This window comes from Lonchura striata, chromosome 5, assembly GCF_046129695.1.
Source record: "Lonchura striata isolate bLonStr1 chromosome 5, bLonStr1.mat, whole genome shotgun sequence".
NCBI lineage: Eukaryota > Metazoa > Chordata > Aves > Passeriformes > Estrildidae > Lonchura > Lonchura striata.
In genome coordinates, this window is record NC_134607.1 from 67,107,831 (window position 1) to 67,133,279 (window position 25,449).

Below are 25,449 nucleotides of genomic sequence, written 5' to 3' on the forward strand. Positions count from 1 at the left end.
TCTAGAGTGATTTCTATTCTCTCTTTTATGACACATGATACTTGGACAAATGCTCAACAACACCTGAATACTTACATAGAAATCCTTCTTCCTTCTTCAAAAGACAGAAAAGCAGCAAACAGTTGTAGAAGGGATGGGTAGAAATGTTCTCTGGCAGGGAACTTTGACCTGTGCAACAAGGAAGACTTCCACACTCAGCAGGACCACACTCACTTATGGTAACAGCCTTGGAAACAAAGATGTTATTCTTCTTTCACATATAAAATTTTCCTCTTGGAAAGGTCATTTTAATAATGCAAAACATTGTGAGAGAGAAGCTTTTGTCTAATTCAAACACTGTTCAGAATGAACTCCATTCTGGCAAGGACACTGCTCACAGCTACTGAAGCCCAGCAGTGAGAATACACATCTCTTGTCAGACATAGCCTTTTTTTTTTTGTCCCTCCTCCAGCACCTGCCATGACAGGGCTGGGCTCTGGCTCACACACATCCACAGTTGCAAAATGAAAGGTTATTAAATCAGTATTAGCCATTAAGAAAAGTCACCTCCTTCCTCCAAGAAAGAGTCATGCTACTGGGTGGCAAAGAACACAATGGCACCTCCCATCAGCCATCATTTAATTTGGTTTATTCTAGTTTAATAGATGATTTATCAGATTTGTGCAAGACAGTTACCTCTAGCACAAAGGGAAAGAAAGTAAAATCACAGCAACATATACACACAAAACAAGATACACAAAATAGAGCTCAATTTATATACAGGTTATTAGCAGCTAACTTAACTTCATTTAGTACATGGCTTTACTCACTACAGTTTTAGGCACAGAGAAGAATTTATCTGCTATGATGAAGGGCCACAATGAATACCTCGTTCCAAGTCCTCCCTGGGCAGAAACTCCTTTACCTAATGAAGGTTTAGCTCTCACTTCCCACCAGTTGAGGACACAGCCCTGCACAAAGGATGAGAGAACATGATCCAGCTAATTCAGCATACAGCAACTTTAGATATTAAATATCTGGGATATTTTTAAGTAGGGTGACATTACAGAGTTATTGAACTAGACTGAATTCCAATGAAACAGTGTCAGGGTTTTTTTTTCCCCTGTTTGCTTAGCAAGGGCTCTCAGCTGTAAACAACTCAAAGAAGAGCTGGCAAGAAATGATTAGATGTGGAGATTGCTTTGTACACACTTCACACTCATTATGAAGAATTTGCTTTACCAGGATTTAAAAGCACAAAGGCCATGAAACATTTAAATTTACTTAGCAGGTTATGTTAATAAATTATGATGTATCATCCACATGTCAGCTTCCATTCCATCCTGCACTGCAGCATGTGCTTGGGTGTATTTTCTGTGCTCCTTGGTCTTTCTGATTTAGGACTGCAGACTCAGAGCCCAGCAGAAAAAGCCTGTGCTTTACTTGCAGCACACAAGCAGCCTTTTTTGCTTCAGCAGCACCTCTCACGTTTGATTATGCATGCCCAAGTGCTCTGCCAGCCCAGGAACAGCCACATATTTTAATTACTGATGGCTTATGTACAGCAAGCCTGTCACAATGAGGAACATGATCACTTACCCAGTGAAAATGCTGAAAAGAATAACTACATAACAGAACCAGCCAGATACCATAACAACACAATTAAAAATTTAAGCAGCAAGCAGACAATTAAAAACAAAACAAAAAACAAACAAAAAAAAAACAACAACAAAAAACTTATGAGGCAGGTTGAGAATGACACAAAGGTTTTTCCTTCATGACAGCTTCGTTTACAAGTACAGCTCAGCAAGTTTGAAATACTTTATCACAAGAACTACAAACTTGTTTATCACAGTTATGTCAGAGCTCCTCGCCAAAGGGTGTGTCAGTTTCTGCTGCAGCCACCCCTCCTCTTCTCCAAGGTTTATTGCTCAGCTACTAAGGAGAAGCAGTGCATTGGTCGAGGCTTCAGAAAGTGCAGAGAGCAAGTCAGTTTTTCCCTTTAGAAAAAAATCCAGAACACTGAGAAATCAAATGTGAGGGAATAACAACCAAAAAAATTGAAGGTTTGGCATTGGATTTTAAAGTGGCTATTCTTGATGCTTTCAGGTAATACAAAAAGGGAAGGCGTTTCAATGTGGAAGGACAGCTTTGCCATATTAAAAATAACCCAAAAACATACTAACACACAAATATATTTTGGGACCATCTTTACCAGCTTGTCTATTGAATAAATGCAAAATACCACCAACTTTGACTATTCAGGAAAGATGTGCAGCTCTCCTGAAACTCCACATAGCCTGCAAGAATTTTGGCTGTAACTTCTGTCATGCATTGGCAGAGCAGACTCAAATAAGGCTGTGAACAGAGGATTATTAGGGCAGCCAAACTACAGGAAGACCAAATGATAGTTTTAGAAGTAACAGAACTTATAATTTGCGTAGTACAGCTACTGTTCAAAAAGTAGCAGTTCCTTCCCAGGAACCCAAACATAAAAGAGAAGACTTTTGACATATGGGTCTCGATTTTGGTTAACTTGTTCCTATGGCTTCTCTGCTGTGAGATCCTCCCTGGGACAGAGCAGTTGGGGTCACAGATTGTCAGGAGACTCTTTGGCAGTCAGTGCATATCCTCGAGGCTCTCCGGTGCCTTTCCCTGGACACGTGGGTCGCTCAGGTGTGAGAAGCAGGTGGCTGGGAGGGGAGGGCAGGCTCCAGGTGCAGCAGCAGAGTGAGGCAGTCACCCATTCAAAGCTTGGGCAGCTCTGTCCAGGAGAAGGTCAAAGCAGAAGCCATCCTTTGCACAGTTTTGAGTCAAGAAGAGAGTGAGGGAGCAGAAGACTCCCCATCCAACATTGGCAGGGAAAGAAGCCAAGCCAGATAACACAGACAACAAAAAGTCACAGAAGGGTGTCACACTGTCAGAAATTCCAGCTGTGACATTATCTCGAGCTCCCATGGACAAACAGACAGACATGTAGGCAGGACAGATGGGGCTCTTTGTTTTGGCTTCAGAAAGAGCAAAAGCAAGATTAGCCATTCAGCTTGCTATGTACAACAATACTGCACTGTACACTTCATTAACAAGATGCTGCCTGCTACAGTCCAGCATTAATTAAATAAAATTCCTCTTAGTCACAAAGAGCAACAGATGAGTATCTCTGTAGGAAGGAGAGCCGAACTCCACTACTGTACATGACCCTACATGATGCCAGTCCTTCTGGGATAAACACAAGTGGCCATTCCACAGTGTTTAATACCTTCCTGGCTTGCCTGAAGCAGAGACCTTTCCCTTTTTTCTTCCAATCCACTTGATCCCAATCCTGTTGGGGCTGTTCCAGCACAAAGCCATGCTATGACTTTCCCCCTGCTGCCACAACATTCCCACCCAAGTTACGCGGTCTCTTTCAGCAGTCCCAGTTTCCGGAGTGCCTCTCTCCTGGCTTCTTCAGTTGAGCCACGGCCGGAAAACTTCACCGTTATCCCTTGGGATCGAAACCCTGAAGGTCTAGGCAGTGAACCCGACCTCCTCCTCATGTCCAGGCTTACAGCAGGTTGTTTATAATCATTGCAACTTTTTTCTGTGTTCTGCTGCAGGCTGCTGACTTTGTTAGTGGCAAGAGCCACCTCTGGTTTGATTGTTACAGTTTTGCCCATAGGAAGGAAAGGGCTGGGCTCACTTTTTAAAACCTCATGGATGTTTTTATATCCATTGGTAACAGCCTCTGACTGCTTGGGCTGCACATCAAGCTGCTGAGTGCTTGGGGCATGGTCCACTTGGTCCTGAGCTGGCTTTCCCTTAACTAGGCCGAGTTTTGTCAGGGCTTCATAGCGTGTTTGCTCAGAGGAGAGATCCCGTAAGGAAGAACTTCTGTTACGTGACAAGAAATCGTTTTTATGCAGCTTCTCCTCCAGTTCAGCTGCCAGAAGAGCTCCCCCGTTGATGTTGGCCAGCACCTGAGCCCGCCGCTCCTGCACGTTAACCGCTGCTTTGGAAATCGTCTCGCTGAATTCCTTGCCACTGACATTTGTTATGTTGATGTTGCTTGGGAACCGGTGCAGTTTGGGGGCGGGGGCAGGAGGGTGCTTGGGTGCTGTGCAATAATCACCGTTGGCTACCGGGGCTTTCTTCCTGTCAGAATTCCCTTCCTTGAGGGCGCTGGGGAAGCGTGCCCGGCTCTCCACCTGCTGCTCAGAGATCTTCTGGGCCATGATGAGAGGAGTGGGGATGGAACGGAGCAACTTTGGATGCTGCACTGGAGGGGGTGGAGGAGGAAGAGGAAGTGTCTCAGACACCGTTGGTGGTGGTGCAGGGGGGTGTGGGGGAAGGTCAGCAGGTATAGCTGGCTGAGGGCTCTCAGCTCTCCAAGGGGCATCCAACACTAAAAGGCAAAGCACCAGAGATGTCATTAACTCTTCACACAGAGCAGAATGCAAGCTAAAATGCTTCTTTCAGCAGCATTTCTCCCCTCTCCCTACCCTTCTAACTCAACCTCAGCCCGCACAGCCAGAAGAAAATATAAGAGAACTCCCAGCAATGGCATCTCTTAGGCAATGCTATAGCTCAATGCTGTGTGTCACTAACACAGCCCTCTCTCTGCCTTTTGCTCATAGTCTGCATGTTGCTTCACTGTGCTTCAATGGCTGCTCTTTCATAAGAGTTTTGCAGTTCTTATTTTTTATTAAAACAGCCAGGAGAGGACACATTATGTCCCACTGTGTGGACTAGCTGATAGATTCATTGTCCAAACACAGAGAGAACACACTCTACAGGGTGACAAAAACAACATGCCATATGCTATCTTGTCACAAAGTCACTGATAGGATTGTATGCCTTTCAGTCCCACAAAGAGTTACACTGAAAACAATCTGCTATCTTAAAACTCTTGGGGAAAAAACCTTAAAAAGTCTTTGAGAAGAGCAGAGCATGAACAGGTTGGTGAATACAGTCTGCCTTGCTGCAATGACTGTGACAATACAGCAGCACAACAGTGACAACTCAGTCTCCAGGCAGGGGACTGAAGACAGCAAACCAACAACTTCATCAGATGCATGACCCCCACGAGGGAAAAGGAAAAATTAGGAAAAAAGTGACAGTAGCAGCAAGAATTCCAAAAACCCCAAGGCAAATTAAAATCACTGTCTTTAGAGCTCCCAATGAGTAACAAATTTATCTTGAAGTAGTAAGGAAGGTACAGAATTTCTTTAGCAGTTTCTAAAGAGAACTGGAGTAGGTCAGGGCTGGATCAAAGGGAAAACCCACACTCGCAAGAAACCAAACTACCTGGTTCTGTATCTCTGCTGGAAGGACCTTCATGGTCACTGCTCTCAGGTGTTGACTGCACTAAGTCAATGATATCTTCTGTCTCTGAATGACTGGACACATTTTCTTCTGTTGACCTTGGGGACTGACAGTGGATGCCACTGTCACGTAGGGCCATCTCCTCCAAGTCATCTTCTAAGGCATCTATGGTTTCCTCAAAGAACATGAGAACATCCTGTTCTTCATGAGTTAAGTATTTCAAACTTTCATCATCCTATGGAAAAAAAAAAAAAAAAAAAGATTGATGCCTTCCCAAAGAGACATTTAGACATTACAATGACAGAGGACAAAAAAATTTAAAAACCAAAATAGCAGCAATTGGTATTACATGCTTTAGTTTGGCAAAGAAGTCTTCATTTGAGTTGTACAGAGTAAATTACTTAAAGATCATAAAAGCCATAAGAGCTACTAAGGAAAAAAAAAAAAAAGTCCTACACCCACCTGTGCCTTTGCGTGCGTTAAGATGGCTTCTTCTGATGCCAAACTGGGGAAAACTATGTTCTGTGTCAGATTCAGGCTCAAGGCTTAGGGAACAGCATGGGAGGGGAAAGGGTGCACTCAGGACAGCCCCAGAAATGGTTGATTCCCTTTTTGCTCAAGACCAAAGAGTGAGGACTCCTAGAAGCAAAGCTGGAGCTGAGAAGTGTCTCTGCCACTACCAACTATAAACTAACCAAAGGTACATAAGAGATTATGAAAAGGTAATAGTAAGTAGGGAGAGGGCTTCTAAAGATTTTACCTTTGAGTTACAGAAAGGAAAACCCAAGAATAAATATGAAGACCTCCTCCCTAGTGGCACAGTGCCTTAGGCTATTTTCTTCAGCAGGAAATAATCCTGTAGACCACAGAAGTGATAAATAATCACTTGGATTATCCAGTCTTCATTTTCTCTGACTCAGGGCTCTTAATTAACTTGATTAGCACATTATCACTATGTGAAGCTGGGCAGCAATGCTCTAACTCTTTTCACTCCACCCTTGGAAACACTCACTTTTCCAGAAACTTGGAGATGACAAAGAATGATTAAGAAAGGCACTGCATTAAGACAATGGATACAGGAAAGACATTTCCCAAGAGACCTGTGTAAGTTCTGGAATGCAAGTATATATTGTTGAAAAGCAAGTGAGGTTTTCCCTTTTCTGGACTGAATTTCTCCCCTGCCAAGCATATACTGGAAACTTTGCTGTCAGTAACTCAAGAAGAAGCACCAAGGACACCTCACTGCACATGCAGACAGGGTAAAAGGGCTACTTCTCAGTGGAGGGCTGGGAGAATTTAGGTAAATACATAAAGGTATGCAGTACAAATATTCAAGAGGTAGCACATTCTTGCTAGGGCAGCACAACTTGCTTCAAACTCACCATGCCTGTTCAGATCATCTTACACTAGATTAGACTAAAAAAACCTGTGTGCAGCTCTACCTGTTAACTCCTTGCACAAACAATGCTTTTATCCCCATTTTCAGCACTAAAAATAAGAACAACGTAGCTCTGTACCAAAATAATGCCTATAGATTAAGAAATATAATGTGCTACATTGTACCCAGTGGCAGTTGATCTTCAAGCACTCAGAATGTTACAGATGAGAAAATAAATGGTTTGAGGGTCTTAGCCTGTGTGGCCAATAGAACATTTGGTGGGTGGGAAAGATGTACAGAGGTGTTGTTATTTCTAACTTAGTCTTAATATCCACAGTGTACTGTCAGAATAAGTAACTTATTCCAGCTTGCAGCAAAACTGCTACAAAAGCTAAAATTTGGATGCCATTTGCCACTGCCGGTTTAAAAGATGAACTTCAAAGGCTGACATAGTCCACAGCTCGCACCCACCACATGTCAGTTTTCAAAGGCCAAGGAAAGTTTTACAGCTGCACTTGAAAAGCAAGAGACAGACAAGCCTTCCTTTTTTTTTTTTTTTTTTTTTTTGTGTGTGTGTGTGTTTTTTTCCTTAATGGATGTTGCAATCTCCTTCCTTCCCCACCCAAATACTCATAGGGCTGCTATGTCTAGTAGGCGAGAGAATGACAGGAAAGGAGCCCTTGTTAGGTAGCCCTGAGCTGGAGCTGAACAGGACTCCAAGAGCTTTTGTTGAGGGTAAGCTCATTGCAAGAGCCAGACTTACACAGGCAAAAGAAAAGAAGGGGGGCTGTGTTTAAGAAGTTCATAGTGGCAACAAATCCAGAGTGTGGTACAGGAATTACTGCGTGCACATAAAAAAACTGCTCCCACATTAGCTTAACTTGTTTGATCAATAGCTGAGTAAAGAATAAAGCAAGGAAGCAAAGACTTCCAAAAGCACTTCCTTCCATCCTTTTCTGTGCTGCAAGACTGAACTTATTTCCATTATAGGAAAGATTTGCAGGAGAGCTTTGCCTGATTTAACCATCTCTTGTGGACCTTGCTGTGTCCCTTTAGGTAAAGGATTTAAATTGAGTAACCAGCTCTTTACAAACACATTTGTAATAAACAGCATACCAGGATGTGAAAGGCCAACTTCATCTCTGTTAGCACTTCGATCTGTTTCCTCATGCAGTTTCCCTTCAAGATGATCAATGTCACATTTCATCAGAAAAAAAAACCCCAAACAAACAAAACCAAAACCAACAAGTCTGGAGAACAAGCAATGTTAAGTGAGGGCACTGTACTGAGATGCAAGGCATCCAGTCTGGATAGAAACTCCCTCAGGCCAGATATGTTTCAGTTTGCCAGCCAAGGAAATAATCCCATTTTAGACACACAATCACAGTGGGAAAAAAAAAAAAAACTACTCAGGCTGGTCAAACCAAAGGAGCTCAGAGATGTAAACCAAGCAGTGACTTACTTTATTCCCACCTGTATTACCTGCCTTATTACTACCTGTATTATAGTAAAGCCTTCAGAATGGTGGGAGGAATTTTTGTAACTTAAAGGTGCCAGTTTTAACTAAGGCCACCAGGTCTATAAATTAGTTCATTTTCGATATATTCCAAATACTGGAACAGTCCATATTCTTTCCAGGCTGGTTTTCCAGGCCTCCTTGATGAATCTGTGTTTTTTTAATAGTCAAAGAAAAGTCTTTTCGTCTACTTGAGTTATTCACCTCATAGTTTCCATCTTCTCCCTACTCTTTATACACAAACACACTCCCTTAAACTAAATCTCACATACACCTAACACTACAAACTTTAAAACTACTGTCAAAAGACAGCCTGAATTTGAAGCTTGAATATTGTGCTTCAGCTTAAAATTACATTAAATTAAGAAGATTAAAAAGACTGCTCAGACAGAAGAAATTTGGGATGAAAACAGATGAAATAGCCAAGTATGCTCAGCTGGCATTAATATTTTAAATCTCTATGCAGCCAAACATTTCCTGCTTATGCCAAACAGGAAACAGTGTTATAACACTGTTTGATATAAAAGAGGAAAAATAAAGAAATAAGAGAAAGAAAACAAGAATAGAATATATTTCCTAGAAATGATTTCTTGATTCCTTTCCTACCTGTTCAATACAAGGACTTAATATCCAGAAACCCACAATTTTTCATATACATCTGTAGAAATTCTCAACATCACATCCAGATCTAAAATCCTAAAACTAGCACAGTTTTGACAGAAACAGAACATCACAGGAGATCCCAAGACATCTGCAGTGCTTAAAAAAATCTAAAACCTGCTAAGGAACCAAACTTTAACTAGCAAAATACCAGGAGAATGCCAGATTCAAGTGATTTATCACTTGACAACTTCACTGAAGAATTAATAGGCACAATTCCATGAGAAAGAAGTGACTGGGTGCTTCTCAAAAGAATAATGAAGGGAGCAAACTAAGGTGTAGTACAAAGGCCAGTGTAGCACCACTTGGGCCACAGTCTGTTAGTAACAAGGCAGTTCTACTTTTTAGAAGGGGTGAAAAGGAAAGCCCTGCGTGCAGGAACTGTATCCGAACACACATAAAAGGTTTAGCACAGAAGAAGTCAAGTACTTCTGCCTAGATTTACAGGAAAGGGAAACTGAATGAATTGTACTGTTGCATTCTTGAAGCTGGAAGCATGTGAATTACAAGTAAGAACATGAACTACTACACAGGATCAGACCAAAAAGCCCATTTAGCTTCAGCAGCTACGAACACACAGGATTAGGGAGAGAGGTTGTGGGAGGTGTTGCTGTATATTGGATGGGTATATTTTTTCCTCCCCTAAATCCTTCCAGTTTCCAGCAACACATGGCTTAAAGATTTCCCAGATGCATTGGCATCTGTGTATTTAATAGCCCTTAATGAGCTTTTCTAACGTGAATTCATCTTATTGTTTGAGCCATGGAAATGACTGGCATGCACAGCATTCTGTGGCAGGGAGTTCCAGAGTGTAATTGTGTGCTGTGTCAAAAAGTGCTTCCTCTACAACCCACTATCTGATGGTTTTGATAGTACCATTTCATTTGACGAAGAAGACTATAATATTGAGTGTTGTTTTCTTCAGTTTACAAGCATAATTGTACCTTTGTGCTTCATGAGAGGTAGCAAAGCATATAATCAATAGGTCCTAAGTGAGGAAACAAATTATCTACAAGCACTTAAAAGATAAACTAGATGAGCTAAAGTCATAAACTGACTAAATTACTCCTAGCCTACTTTAAAAGAAAGCAAACTGAATATCTGCTTAAACTCTGAAGACGTCTCTTTGATAAACAAAATTAGGCTGATCAGCCTATAGAAATTGGAAGGAAAAAGAAATTGTCAGACCAACAATTAGAAAAATGAGGAGACATGTCAGGCAAAAGCCACTAAATTTTAATTTAAAATCAAGTAATTTCACACCAAACTCATTTTTCATGAGAGGGTTATTGACTTGACCACAAGATGTCAAGTACAAGATGTCACATACCTTGATTTTAAAGGTTTATGACATGGCCCCCAAAAAGGAACTCACAGATGAATAAAAAAAATGATGCCGAGATGAAGTTACTGCAAGGTACCTGTGCAATTTGTGATTTTGTCAATTTAAGTGCCATAAAGAGGGAAAAAATCTGCTTTTCAGGGATGCAGATCTCATTTTGGGATATATTAACCAGGGTGATGACATGACAGCACATCCTCATTTGGAACACAGAGTTCAGATTCAGTTGCTGAACTTTGGAAAGGATGCAGCCAAGCTGGACAGAGTCCAGAACAAAGCACGGAGTGCTCCAAGCTTAGCTGCACAGAAAGGCTCAAATCATGGAGCATGTTACATTTAAAACAGGAGAGAATGAATGGGTGGTGGGCAGATGCAGCCCTGTGTCCCTGTGTGTATTTTAAGATATAAAAAGCTGACCACCTCTATAATTGCATCAAATCTTCTCTACATGAGCTGACAGTGAGACAAGCAGAAGTTCACTTTCACATTACAGAAACTTTAATGCAAGTATTCTGTCAAAAGTACCAGAATATATGAAAAAAACACTCTGAAAGTTCAGTAATGCCTATTAGCATGGTTTAAAAAGCAGATTTGCACACCTGCTGTAATAATCTCTATCTACCAGATCCTGCTTTGGAGCACAATGATACAGTTTGTGCACAGAGCCCAAACTGCCTTTAGGATCTGTATTCTCACTAGCACATTTTACAGCAAGATCATTCCTTGCTAGGAGTCAGGCTTTTATTTTTCCAAGGCACACTGTTTCCAGGTCATACTAACATCAGCTTATGAAGCATAGCATAGCTCTCTCCACACCCTCTAAGGAACAGCTTCCACCTGCTCCAAGGCAGCTGTATCCATACAAAGCAAACAGACAAAAATTCTTCTCATTTTTTTGTGTATTGTTATTTGGCAAAGTCCCTGGACATGGTGAAAGGTCTTGTAATCCAGTAAAGCCTGTGGAGTATCAGTGTCAAGGGAGAAAAACATATTAATTTTATGAAAGGAGTCTTTCTCAGGACTTTCCCTTGAATGCACCTGAAGTGCAGCTCAGCATCACAAGACCCATTCAAATTGTGAGGAAAAAAGGTGGCAGTGGGCTAACAGACACATGATCTATCCTTTTCCAGAACCCCTAAATCCACACTGGATTCCCAGTGGGTTCTCTTCATGGAGGTTGAGGTAAAGAGATACCAACATGGTACACTTAGAATGCCAGGTCTGTTGCACCTGAATTACCTGCACTGATCCAAAAAAGGATAAGGATCATAACAAAGAATTTTTTGGCTACAAGAGATACCATAACTACAAAACAACCAAGTCACCCCTGAGTTAAATGGCTGAGCGTGTGAAACAAAACACTGAGCCAGCTCAGACTACTCACACAATAGTTGTGCTTCATGTCTATGTCACCAACATTCAGAATGTCACCTGTGCTATACGAGGGATCCAGGAGTGACAAACCACCTTCAGTGACTGGCCATGAAGTCTTGTTAGAACCAGAGAGGAAGCTTGTCTGAAGAAATAACAATCAGAACAAGCAAAATCTCTTTAGAGTCTTGGCCCCTCCCAATTTAAGCCATTTGATTAGTGATCAAATGAAATAGTCACTTGAACAAATTCTAGAGGCCACCACTACCCCGAAAAGAGCAGTGGTGAAACTGTGGCATTAACCAAGGATCTGTCTGATCCAAAGGCAAAAAAATAAAATATATAACACCAAGATTACACCAAGAATATATATAATATATTCTTGGTGTAATCCACCAAGAATAGTGAGAACTCACTATCCCTCAAAGCTATCACTCAGTAAGACATGTTCAGATACAGAAGGTAAAGTACTGAAGCCGTAGTAACAGATCCAAGGCATTGACACAGCTTATTATTAATGCAGTTCCAATTAGCACAGCTTACTTCAGGTACAACCAGCACCTCTGCCATGGTTTTCACAGGTAGCACAATTGTCCTAGCACATTATTCACACTTAGAAACTAAAGCAGTTACTCATGGCTGAGAATAGATACCCAGTCCAATTACCAGCGACAAGCACTGAAAGAAGGATTGGCTTTAAGCTGGTCTGTGCCTATTCAGTCAATGGAACAAGTCAAATTTCTTCAAAAGAAACCCTCCAAGACCTAGTTTTATCTTCAAATCAAGTGTCCTTAAATTGCTGCAACTCTATTTCATGGCAAGTTAATTCTTATACCACATGTCTGGCAGTGTCATTACAGACTGGGTTTTGGAAGCTAGAATTGCCAAGAACAGAGTGTTTTTGTTTGCCCTCACCCTTGGGTAAGTGCAACTGATTCCATGCATCAAGAAAATACTCTTCTCTCAAGCAGATGTATGGCTACCTCTTTTTAACACAGAAACCAAAATATATGTGCAAAGCAGTCCTCATATGTAACAGCTTTTATGGTTACTAATGTTCATGTAAGATGAAGGTATTAAGGGATGAATTTCTCCCATCTCACCTCAACCTGCTGTGACAGATTTGGCCAAGTAAGTCCAGAGCTGAACATCTATAATTTCTACAGAAGTACTCCTAAAATCAAGACAGCATCTTGATTTCCTTTTAAAATAATGAATTTGGCTTAGAGGCCTGCAGTTGTCAAAGTTAACTGGAAGCATCACTATATAGGTAAGAGAAGCTGAGAAATCTGGCAAAATTAAACTGAAGTGACAACCGCTGACTGGGAAGGATCCCACATACAGGATTTTAAGACCTTTTTAGCACATGGAAATTGATGTCCATCTCCTAGTCATTCCTAAACTGACAACCAGTTCCCAACAAGCAATGCCAGCACAGACACACATGATGCAGGACCAGCCAGGAGTCATCCAAACCAGCTGTGAGCAGTCAGCAAAGGCTAAAGCCAGTCCAAGTGTTTGTCCCTATTATCACATCCCTGAATTTGTTTGAATTCCACAGATGCAATACAAAGGTTATATTTAGTAACTAATGCAATTTGATACTGAGAAGCTTAAGAGCCTGTTTTTTTTACAGTCAAGTTGTAAGAAACCTGGAGCAGCACAGGCCTATCATAAGAAGCATTGTCACACTTCTTTCCTTTTTAATGTCCATTACAACAACCCAAAATATCAAAGCCAACCCTGACCTTTCTTGCCATGTCTCTAGGCAAATAGATCCAGGAAAGTGATAAATGAAGAGGCAGTTAGGTCTTTAGTAGCTTCTGTTTCAGGGTCTAGTGAAGGTCCAGTGTGCCTGAAAATAAACCCTACCTTTCTCAAAACTGGCATAATGGAAATTCTTTGTCTACACAAAGTTATCTACCCCTTTCCTCTCATTAGGCCATCAAAACTTCTGCATCTTCTGAACTTTTATAACAAAACTACTGAAGCAAGAAGATGATGTCTCTAGGAGACTCTTCCAGCAATGAGGCAGAATATGCAGCATTTCCTTCATGTTCAGTTTAACACAGACCCCTTCTCAAATTCAGAAACTGAAAGGATGCCTGTATTGAGAAGAGTTTATATTGTCTGACCTGCTACTCCACACATGCAACTTATCAGCCTTATTGGACCTACTACACTGCTGGAAGAAAAATCATGGAAGGGGATCTGTGGCATCCCAATTAAGTTTGTTGGTACACAATTCACTGTCTTCATGTACAAATTCAAATAAGACAAATCAAAGGCTCTGTGAACTGCTAATTCACAGGTCTGATAGGAATTGCCTAAGCCTGCAGCTAACTTTAGTCCATCTATAAATTACTGCATTACAGGGTAGAAAGGGATTCCAATTCTAGCTGATGCATCATCCTATGGGTTATCACATGGCAGGATCTAGTCGGACTAAGGGAACTTACGTCATTTTCTGACACAGCAGACCTGGGATAAGACCATACAAACTGATTTATACATAGCTTTGTTATTCAATACTGATTTTTTCAAATGTCTAGTCTCATGTCTGCTACTGCAACTAAGAATAAAACCCAAGGAAATATGATTGACTATTGCTGTGTTAACCTGGAAACTAGTGGTACAGTAATAAGCAAAATTAACTTGCAATTCGGCATAAAATTGTCTCCAGCAAAGTACTACTTCCACCATAATTCTCTAAAATTCAACCAGCTTTCATAAAACAAACACCATACACTAACTTCCTGAGTCCAACTTAACCTCTCCCACCCTGACCCTTCATAACTTTTTTCTAGAGCAAATCAGAAACAGTTAAGGAACTAAATTTTGTCATACTTGTTTTGTGTCTTAACTAGCAACACAAGCTGAAGGATACAGTGTCATATTAACAGCAAATATTTTCAGTAGAAACAACAAAAAGAGGACCCACATTTGAATTGCCTCCAGGTGTCAGAAAGCTCACAAAGTAGCACAAAATCTTGAGTGTATCTGAGGTATACAGATAAATACAGGTTTTGCCACTTACTCTTTCACAAAAAACTACCACATTAAAAGGAATCTATCAGGGAGGGCAGAGGGAAAGAGACAGAAAGCCTAATTCCATATTTAAGGCAAGACAGCGATTTAGATTTCCAAGCAAGCACGTTTACCAGAGTGCTCTTTCTTCAACTAAAAATGGATGCTTTTCAAGTGGTTGGGATGATAAAAAAAATATGGAAGGAACCATACCTGCGCTTTCTAGGCTTAGCCTGTCACAGTACAAAGTGTACTTTTGAGTTCACTGCCTGATTCACCCTGCTAATTGGGAAGAATGCAGAAGTGCATCCTACTCCCTCAGTTACTCACTCACGATTTAAATGACCACACACTCATACTCACTAATGCAAGCACAGCTTTGTTTATGGTGACGTATTTGTTACTCATCTAATTAAGGTGGAATAAGCTGAGACCTTTATTCAGGAGTGTCAACAAAGAGACTAAGCAGAAGCAGTGCGTAGAACAACCACTATCCTTTAAGTTTCTTTATGAGCTATTTAAGAAAGCAAGGGCAGAGAAGCCCTTACTGCCATTCCTGGTTCTCTGTGAGGAGGGGCTGGAGAGAAGCACTCTCCAAGCTCTCAGAGACAATCAGACCAGAATAACAAGCTGTTATACTGGAGCTGAGAAGTTATTTCTGGACTTTGAGTTTAACAACCGAGACAACACCAGCAACCACTTAGGATTAGAAATGGCAAAAATCAATCTTAATAAAACAAAAATCGCGTGATGTGGGACAGAGCTATTAATGTAATCTGTATCACTAAGTGCAAGGCTCATTAAACACTTACCAAGGCAAGATTTCTGCACCTAGCTTGGCTGCCATGGTTCTCCACACTGGCAGTCTTGTCCGTGCTCCCATGCGTGTGTTCTGGAGAGATTTCGGATGCCATTTCAGGAGAATCCACCAGGAGATTCCTAGGCATCACACCTTCTTGACCTATTGATCCCGACGCAGCACAGAATGCCATCAGTGTGTTATGTGGGGCTGCACGCTTTATTCATATCTGGAAGCAAGAGAACAATGTGGAATGGGGTTAAACCTGCTTGTTAAAACACTTGAAAAGGAATGGAAAATAAATAGCAAAAAAAGATCCCACACAAGTTAATAAAGGGCATATCTTTATGTCCTGAAACACATCTACTGCTTTATGGGCATACTTTAAAACACTGGTTTTGTTCAAAAAGATGACTAAAATCCAACATAGAAAGGTTCTGTACCCCATCTCTTGTGCTTCCAAACCAGATATCTATGAACAGTTAGAAGCAAGGACCCTGCATCTATCCCTATCCTACAAATTCAGTTTGTGTTTTCCATTATGGCACATCATTAACAGTAATAAAATCCCACTAGCTGAGATACCAACTGGCACAGCTCAAGTACCTTTATTTGGTTTTAAACAGGAATTCTATTTATGGGATCACAGGAGGGAAACAGAACCCCATTCATTTCCTAGCACTGCTGCAGTTAACTCATGCTACTGAAGTAGCTCTATGCCACCTGCTTCTGGTGAAATATCCATGAGCAGAACTTGGTGCCATTTTTGCATCAACACATTACAAATTGCCTTTTAAAGCTTCAAGAGCTTTTATTTCACTCAGCCATAAAGAAACATTACTTGTACATTTGGAAGATACTTACTGAAACAGACATATGCACCAGCACTCACTGGAGGAAAAGCTCCCAGTGTTTTAAGCTTTCCCAATGCCCAGTTCTGTAAAACCTCTGAACTGTAATCATCTCCCAAAACATTCTGGCAGAACTTTTTCCTTGATTCTCAAGGACACAAACACAAAAGTCATCTCAGTGCACTAACAGCATGAGCAGGGAGTAGGCAAAACATAGAATCTAGCTAATTTCTCGCTGTGATACATTAAACCACCCTTTGCAATGAGAAATTGCCTTGCTTGCTAACAGTCCATCTTTTCACCCAGCCTGCCTGTGACCCGTGGACAGCAGTGACACATTCCTCAAAACAGCTGGTTCTGAGGTGCCGTGTTATATGCAACCAGCTGGGAAATGGACACCATTCCCCTGACACTGCACAAATTAAATGAGATGCTCCTGCTTCCCAAGTGCTTCTCCCTTTATTATGGCTCAAGAGGCGACACGAGAAGCAAAGTCAAGCGTGCATTTCCAATTCAATCGGATTACTTCTCCTTGCTCCCCACAGCTGTGGGCTGAGGGCTGAGAAACCAGAGCCTTCTGGTAAGCTGATTAGTGTTTCATAGCAGTGAGATAACATCTGCCAATACTGAGCAACAATTCCATCCCGCTGATCCCTCCTCCCAGGAGAGGGCTATGACATTACCAGAGGTGCCTCGCCTGTGCCGCAGCACCAACGTGTCCTGTGGGAAAGCTCCCACACAACGTAGCTAGGCTGCAGTCCAGCAAGTCTTGGAAGCACATCCACACTCCAGAGCATTGGGTTGCCACAACAAAAACATCTCATTACCCTTCTCATGAACACTAGGTCTAATGATGAAATTTAGCCTTACTTTTACACAAAAAGAACATGCTTCCTTTTTTTCTATTAAGAACTTTAGCTATCAATAATACAACACATCCTTAGGATAATGGGCTTTAAGTGATACCCAGAGTGGTAGAAACATGCTCATGGGTCCTGGTTTTCAAACTCTTAGGACAGACAGGCACAGAAGCACTGAGGCAGTACCTTTGGCTGCTGCAGAAAGCTAAACAGGAAAACAGCAGCCCAAGCATGAAACATATCCTGCAACAGCAGCTCCATATACAACAAACCCTGTGATGCTGAAATGCCACAAACACATCCACAGAAGAAAATATATGCAATTTTTGGAAGCCAACATTATCAGTGAAAATCTTGACTCCTCTGAAATCTTACATTTGAACAAACACACACAAATACATATATAATTTTTAGAAGATGAGACTATCAGAGAATCTTGACACCACTGAAATTCATAGAAAATCCCCACTGACTTCAGATTCTGTCCTATGACTGTCAAGGTGATGCTCAGGTGGAAAAGAGACCAGCAAGAGGTGAGTACTTCTACTGACATTCAACACAAGGCAAATGTTATTTCTCTTCAGCACTTTTAAGTTGCAGCATCAAATTTTTATCCAGGTGACCCCAATATAAACTGAATATGCCGTGTTTGTTCAGTCCCCCAGTGACACTACAGACAACTGTGAGATTTCTAGAACTACACTCAAAACTATGAATATTTTATGGATTACATTATGAGAGGTCACTGCCGCAGATTACAATATCACAAATAAAACCCACATTTAAAGACTAACCAGGAGAAGATGTTAGCTGATATTAACAAGAAACAAATCAAGAGGCCCAGATTTTGAGGGACAAGTATTTAAGAGTATTGTTCTGCTTTCTCCAACAGCAATACCTCAGAGTTTAATCAGGGCTAAGTTCATGGTAGACTATCTGCATTCAGGACAGCAGGAACACCCAGATTCAGCAGCAATAAACATTAAAGTCATGAATTCTAAATAATAACAAATACCTCTGCTCCCAGCAAGCTCCCATTACTCATTCTGGAACTGCAGTTCAGATGTTTCACAAAGCTCCTGAACAATGACTAAAGGCAGTGAGTGCAACTGGTTCAGAGAGCCACCCACACAAGAGCCAGTATCAAACATTACAGCACTGGTCCTGCTTTTGTGTTAGAAGCTCTGGCTTCTTTGGGCGTTTTACTCATTTCAGAAAAGCTTGGGAGCTGTGCAATGGTCTGCAAGCCTGCAGGAAAGGTGCAGGGGAAGATTTTTTTTTTTCCCCCTTCTACCTTTTACATAATTTTTAACACATCAAAGGTACATGTCAATAAAATCATAATCCATTCATATACATTATTTCTTCTCCCCTTTACTGGGTTCTTTATGCTTTGAGAAACTCCTACACCTTTGCACAGTGTCTAAGGCAGCTAGAGCTGATATGAGGCTGCCCGGCACTGCTGCAATACGTACAGCATGTTTTACAAACAAATTCCTCTCCTAACCATGGTTAACACTCATCCTCTTTATGTCATCTCTATTAAGTGAAAGACTTTAAAAGTTTACGACAGAAACAGTCGAGGATCTAATGAATTTCCAGACCCCACTGCTTCAGTAGGATTGTCAAGGTAACAAGCAGGGTTCAAAAATAAGGTAATCTTGCTCAGAGAGAAGGAACAGCAGGACAACAGGCAGCTGTTCCTCCTGACCTTCAGAGATGCATTAAATATGAAAGTTTCTCACAATGGGATTTGTTCTTCAGCCATTGCAGTTGGGTATTTTTTAGCTTGGCTTAAGAGATGTGTGCCTGTACCATTAACGATTAATAACACAAAAATATCAGATCATGACATAGGAGCACAGAAGTGTGACAGGAACAGTACTATTTGCAGAGAGGACCCCAGATATTAAACCAGAAATGCATCTTAGGGTAGGAGTGATTCTATCATCTGAAGTGATCACTTCTTGGTTACACTAGAGATAGCTTTCATGAGATACTTAAAACAATACAAGTCACGTATCATGCACGTTTTTTCAGAGAGTAGAAAAATGTAGAGGAGGAAATTGAAACAGTCTGAAGTTAGCACTGAACTTCACCTCCAAAGATTTAATTTTGCTTTGACAGAGGCAAATAATTCACAGAGAATGTATTAAGTTGCCATCAAAGATAAGGTGCAGTCTGTCCTTTCAAAAAGGATATTTTTACAGTTTTGCTGACTAAGGTTACTTCTTCACTGAAGCTCAATGTTAGCATTTACAAGGGACTGTTTCTATAGTAGCAGGAAATTGAAAGAATTTTTTATTAACAATCCTGTTTGAAGACTAGCTTAATAGGCAAAAAGATCAATCCCACAAAAGTGCAAGACATTTAAATGCTAAAAATCAACTGCTAAGTAAGCCAGGAGCCAAAAGTCAGCAGACAGCACCAGGCCATTAACTGCACAATATACTTAAGGTGAGTTGACAATTTCTAGAAAATTATCATGCATTTTTAAAAGAGCACAAGATCAGTCTGATCCTTTCACTACACATACAATTTCTGGAACACACTCTGCATGAAACATTTCTGAAGATAGATTTCTAAGCCTCATTGTCCTCTGAGCATCATGCAGACTTTGCCTTTGTTCTTAACCAGCTCTTTCTCAGTGATTCAAGAAGAAGTGGCCAGTGAACTTCAAGACTGGTTTAATCTGTCAGCTGTGCACTGACATAGCAGTGCACACACTCAGCTCTGCACACACTGTCAGCCACCTTGCACTCCATGGTGGTGGTTGAGTTTGGAGGGTTAAGCATCTGGAGAAAACATCTGGAAACACTCTGTGGTCATTAGAAGTATTACCATGGGATGAGTTTTATAAAAATGATGATAGAGAGGCAGACTGGAGACCTTTATCAGCCTCTGACAGTTGGCAGCAGAGCAGTAAAACAAGGCAAAGGAGAGCAGGAACTTACTGAGATTCCTGCATGCTGTGGTCAGGAGACCACAGGATTTCCCAAAACAGGTCAGGTATTTGTGTCTAATAACCTCATGAATTTTTCCTTGTATTAAGTGCTCCTGCAACATACCTCTGAACCAGCTGTACAAGACCAGAGCTGAACAAAACCAGCTGGTCAATGACATGTCTTCATTGAGCCACTACTGTTCCAAACTCCTCAAAACTAACTGATGGTTAGTTACACATTTCCTCCTTGTGAACAGGGCTATCAGCAACTGAATTCTTCTTACCTCCTTCAGGATGTGAAATACTGAGTAAATCCTTGAGCTTTAGGGGAAACCCTACTCTTGTGATTTACAGTAAGATTGAAGCTTTCTGGTAGAACAGACTAAGTAACAATACTATCTATAGAGGCCAAACCTCACAGGCAAGTTGACTAATCCCAGGAGTACACAGGATAAACTGATGAAGTTTTGCTGAACGCATAAAAACTCCACAGAATCAGACAGTAAATTTATAAGCTGTTCTTACAGAAAGAAACAAAATGAAACTGAAGTAACAACAGACAACAGCTGGTGTTTAGGAACCAAGGTAAACCAAAACTGGCCAACATGTTAAATTCTGACTTTTCTTCTCCATATCATAAGTGAAGAAACTTGTGATAACAGTGAGTATGATTAATAGTTTTTATCTGCTCATGAAAAATCCCGTGTGCTCGAAACAGTTATTTAACATCCAGTAACCCAGAAACATTCCTGCCCTTGTTTAGAGAGAGACTGTCACCACAGTATAGAAATGCTGACCATTAATAGAAAAAGAAAAAACAACAAAACAAACAAACAAACAAACAAAAAAAAAAAAAAAACCAAAAAAAACCCACAAAAAACCCAAAAAAAACCCCAAAACATACACACAGAATCCATGACAGTTAGCAGTAAGGTCTACTAAATGAGAGCCAGGCCAACAGCATTTTTATAGACATTTCCTTGGATATCAATATTGATTTGCAGAACAGGTGACAAGTAGGACTGAACAATGCTTAGCCAAATGTGAACTCAGGGTACTCTCATGGCAGCCCATGACAGATATGCAACTACATCAAAGTAATTACAGAGTGACAACAACTATGCAAGTCTCCCAGAATCCAATGCATGTAGCCCCAATATTTTGTTTCAAACTTTCTGGTTTCTGTGGCACACTTGTGACAATTCAAACTTTCCTTTACAGGCTGGGAAGCTACAAAATCCGTTAGTTTTAGAGCTAAAAACAAAGATTCTCTCAGTCCTCTAAATCTGGAAGTTGGAGGCTCAAGAAACACACTGAATGTCATTCATACAACTCACACCAGAATTTGTGAGAGCTGCCAACAGTGAAATAACTAATCCTGTGTACATACATTTTTGAAAGAACTAGATGGGCAAGGCACCAATTCAGTAAAATTTAAATCTGTCTGACTTCACTAGGACATTCCATCACATGCTTAAATGGTTCGGTGAATTGGATCTCAACTTAAATGTAGCAACCACTTAAAAAGAAAGGAAATAATCACAAACCAACATTTTCATCACCCAAGTAATAATTCAGTTACTACACTGACTTCTCCAAGTCATGCTTTGCTCAGAAAGGACACACCTTTGACCACATTAATCCAAGCCTGATGATACCAGAAAATGAGGATTCCATACTGTGCTTCATTCTTAACTGGTCTTTCTAGATTTTCAGGATCATCCTTTTTACTGTTTTGAGATCCTATGGTTCAGAGACTTTGTTACATACAACCAAGCCAGCACGAGAGCACAACTCATCACTACCTTAATACTGTTCTCTGAAGTGTTTGGGAAATGCTCCTTCTCTTAAGGCAGTGAAATACCAGCAGGATTTGATGATGCTAAGCACATTGGTCCACCCTCAAGGTGGGAAAACATGTGCCCACACATCTTTGCCTTTTCCCTTGCAAATAAACTCTGTCCCCAGCTCACTACATCAGCAGCAGCATCAGCTGAATCTTGCTGCCTGAAATGAAGGCCAATGGCAAAGGCTCCTACACAACATTGTGGATGGAACCACCACAGATCTCTGAAGTGCTCACATTTCCCACTCATTGAGAGTGACAGAATCACTTCCTGCCCCAACTAAAAATAAAACCACAGCCAGTGACAAGTAGTTACTTTTCTGTAGATTAAGGTCTTACCTAAGGGCAAAGATAAGGCTTTCACTGGGACTCTCCAGTTGAGATTTGATAACCAGCACCTGCTCAGTGGGAGAACTGCATGTGATACCCAGAGCTGCCTCTCCAGTCCCACATGGGACTTTAAACACATCCAGGTGATGGCTGAGCTCTCCTCTGACTTCAATTTGCTTCATGCAAATTTCAACAAGGAAAGCGTCCCATTCTTTTCAAGTTACTCTTTTTAAATCTCTCCTGTTAACATTAGGGTGGTGCTATCTGTGACAGCCAACACTTTAGAACCATGAAGTGTACATAAACAATTTTAGGCACAGACGCCTCTGTAATTAGTCAACTTCTGTCTTGTTACAGGTGCAGCATTACTGGGGTTTAGGGTTTCATTATGTAACTGCTGCTACAGTCACAGCAATGGTGAGCCAAATCCTGTTTTACACAGTATTTAGGATAGCAAGACAATTTTCAGCCCCAGTACAGCTGTGTCACAGTCTCACAACTGATTTTAGGCTGCTCTTCTATGTTTCTTTTTGTGACTGCTGTGCTGGTGTGGGGAAGAAAGCAGAGGACGTCTGAAGCACAAAGCATGGGTGTTTACTTTAAAAATGAACTAATTTTGGACATTTCATTCCTATGTAAGTACATAAAGGTCTGTCTGCCCAAGGTAAACAAAGCTGAAAACAGCACTAGCAAAAAAGAGCAGTAGAGTCTTGGCCCTGGACTTTACTTGATACAGGGATCATCCATACACACCCAACTGAAAAGAATATATTTAAGCAGTTAGTTATACTGGAAATTAAAATCACTTGCTTTTATTTTTTAATTAAAAAAAAAAAAAAAAGGAGGAGAGAGGATTTGGTAACAGTAGCAGCCTGTCTGGCTGGCTTTGAAAGCCACATTCATATGCTCATTTATTTTCATGCTCCAGTATTTCAGAAGGTCAGTCAGCCTGAGACTTGTCAACTGCTCAGGAGTTAAGTTGTTCCAGTTACTATATCCAACCAGCAATCCATCTGCCAACATTCTTAGTTAATATTTCTCTCAGAGGCATGCAGAGAAAAAGCAGCTATAACTAACAAGATGAGAGGAGTTTTACTACTGACAAAACAGATGCAATATATAAATCTCTCTGTTCCTTTCTAATGCCAGGCATTACTCGTATTTCTAGTCATAAAAATTAAGTCTACTCATTCACTCCGTATAGTAAAACCCCCAAACAAATCCTTGATAAGAAAGACACTGCTGGGAAAATGTATTCCATTTCTGAGAAATAAATAGTATCTTCCTTTCATAGAGACCCAAGCAAGCAACATTTTCCCCCCTTTCATTGTTTAAACATCAGCTCCCCTCTTATACAACAGTAATTCCTGTAAAGGAAGGAGAAAAGCCACAATCATAATTCTTTAAAGTAGTGCCTGTACAAGCAAGGCCATCTACAATGCTGCATTAGTCAAGGATCTGTATCGAAGTCTTAAAATAATACCTTTTTATAAGCATAAGCCAGAAATTGCAAAAGCTTTTAAAGCTAAAACTTACACTTTAGGGTTTAGAAAGAAGTCTTTCATAAAGAGAGGGGAAAGGAAATAACTGTTACATTTCTGATACTTGCTGCAGCTTAAAATCCTTGGAAAATGTTTAGAAAAATTCGGAAGAGGCTGTTTTATCTCTTTCCTATTCCATCTGCATGCTTGTTACCACAGGAATCATCTCTTGCTACACCCATGCACAGAACCAAGCACAAGAGAGCTCCACTTCCAGCAACCTCCTCTCGCTGCCACACTAAAACAAAAACTACTCAGGAAACATGCCCTTGAGATCCTGGATTACTGAAAATCCCAAGAGCGTTTTTAAGGCTGTGCTTTCTCTTTACGGGCACTAAACCTCACCCAAACCACCTAAGATCTTAAGAAGCACCAGCTATCTCATGCTTATCACCTCCAGATGGAAAAGGCACCTGGAGGGGGAAGGGGAAAAAGGTATCCTGAACTAAAACCTGCCAGTCTTTACACCAACAGCTTTTCCACTGGAAATCCTAAGTTGCAGACAAGGAAAGCAAAGTGGAGGCATAAGGCAGCTGCTCCTCATCACCCTTAGCCAGGCAGGAACAGCATACATCAAAGTTTTACAGGTATGAAACGTTTGCTTAAATATAGTTTCTTAAAGTCACCGATAAGCAGAAGAAAATTTTAGGTTATGCTAGGAAAGAACAAGAAATCCACGGGGGTAAAAAAATTTAACAGCTCAACAGTGGGAAGCCAAGCCGCACACGCGGCAGGGCAGCAGTTCGCTGATAGTTTTTCTGCTCCCCGCCCGCGTACCAGAACGAACGCGGGCCCGCAGCCGCTCCGCGGGGCTGGGCCGGCCCCTGCGCCCTGTCCCCGGTCCCGCCGCCACCCAGCGCACGGAGCGCCCGGCGTCCCGGCCGCCGCTGCTCTTGGAACAGGAGGGAAGAATAATTAAAAATCCATTAGTGGGTAATAAGAGCAACACCGGACCGCTCCCGTGGCGGGCTGGCAGGGGCGCGCAGCCCCGCGGCCTCTCCCCGCAGTGACACCGAGCCGGGGGCAGGCGGCGCGGGGCGAGCTCGCCCCTCACGCCAGCGACCCGAGCCCCGGCGGGGACGAGCCGCGGGGAGCGGAGCCCCCCTCAGCCGGGAGCCCCCCGAGGAGGGGCGGCACTCACCGGCTGCGGGGTCCGCGCCGCTCCCGGCGGAGGACGGGCAGGTGGCCGGAGCAGCTCCGCCGAGCAGAACTCATGCGCACTGCGCCGGCCGCCACCCACGGCGGGCGGATAAAGCGGCCGGGCGGTGGCTCGGCCCGGCCCGGCTCCGCCTCGCCCGGGCGGGACCGCCGCCTTTGTCCCGGCGCTCGGGGCAGGGCGTGAGGGCGGGAGCCTGCCCTTCCGAAAGGCGGCCGGGGCGCCGCGAGGAGCGGAGCTCGGTGTGTTGGAGCTACGAAGTTCGTCAGGGGTCTGGAGAATCTCACTTGTGAGGAAGTAGGGAGATGGGCCTGATCAGCCTCGGGAAGAGGTGACCGAGATAGGAGCTCATCAATGTCTATCAGTATCTAAAAGGAGGGTGTCAGAGGCTCTGCTCGGTAGTGCCACCCAGTAGGACAAGAGGGAAAGGGCAGAAACTGATGCCCAGGAAATTCCACCTGACCATGAGGGAGAATTTCTGTCCTGAGCAGTGACCGAGCACTGGAGCAGATTGTCTGAGAGGCTGCGGAGTCTCCCTCCCCGGAGAT

General features: G+C 42.0%; 1 protein-coding gene across 1 annotated transcript; it reads right to left on the reverse strand.

The window, feature by feature from the left end:
* Positions 1-606: 606 nt before the first annotated feature.
* PROSER2 (proline and serine rich 2) lies at positions 607-24,994 on the reverse strand. Its single transcript, XM_021530977.3, has 4 exons — positions 24,887-24,994; positions 15,387-15,602; positions 5,263-5,515; positions 607-4,360 (listed from the first exon to the last, which is right to left on the reverse strand). The coding sequence occupies exons 2-4, from the start codon at positions 15,564-15,566 to the stop codon at positions 3,372-3,374; spliced, it is 1,422 nt and encodes a 473-aa protein (XP_021386652.2). The 5' UTR covers positions 15,567-15,602; positions 24,887-24,994; the 3' UTR covers positions 607-3,371.
* Between the last annotated feature and the right edge of the window lie 455 nt (positions 24,995-25,449).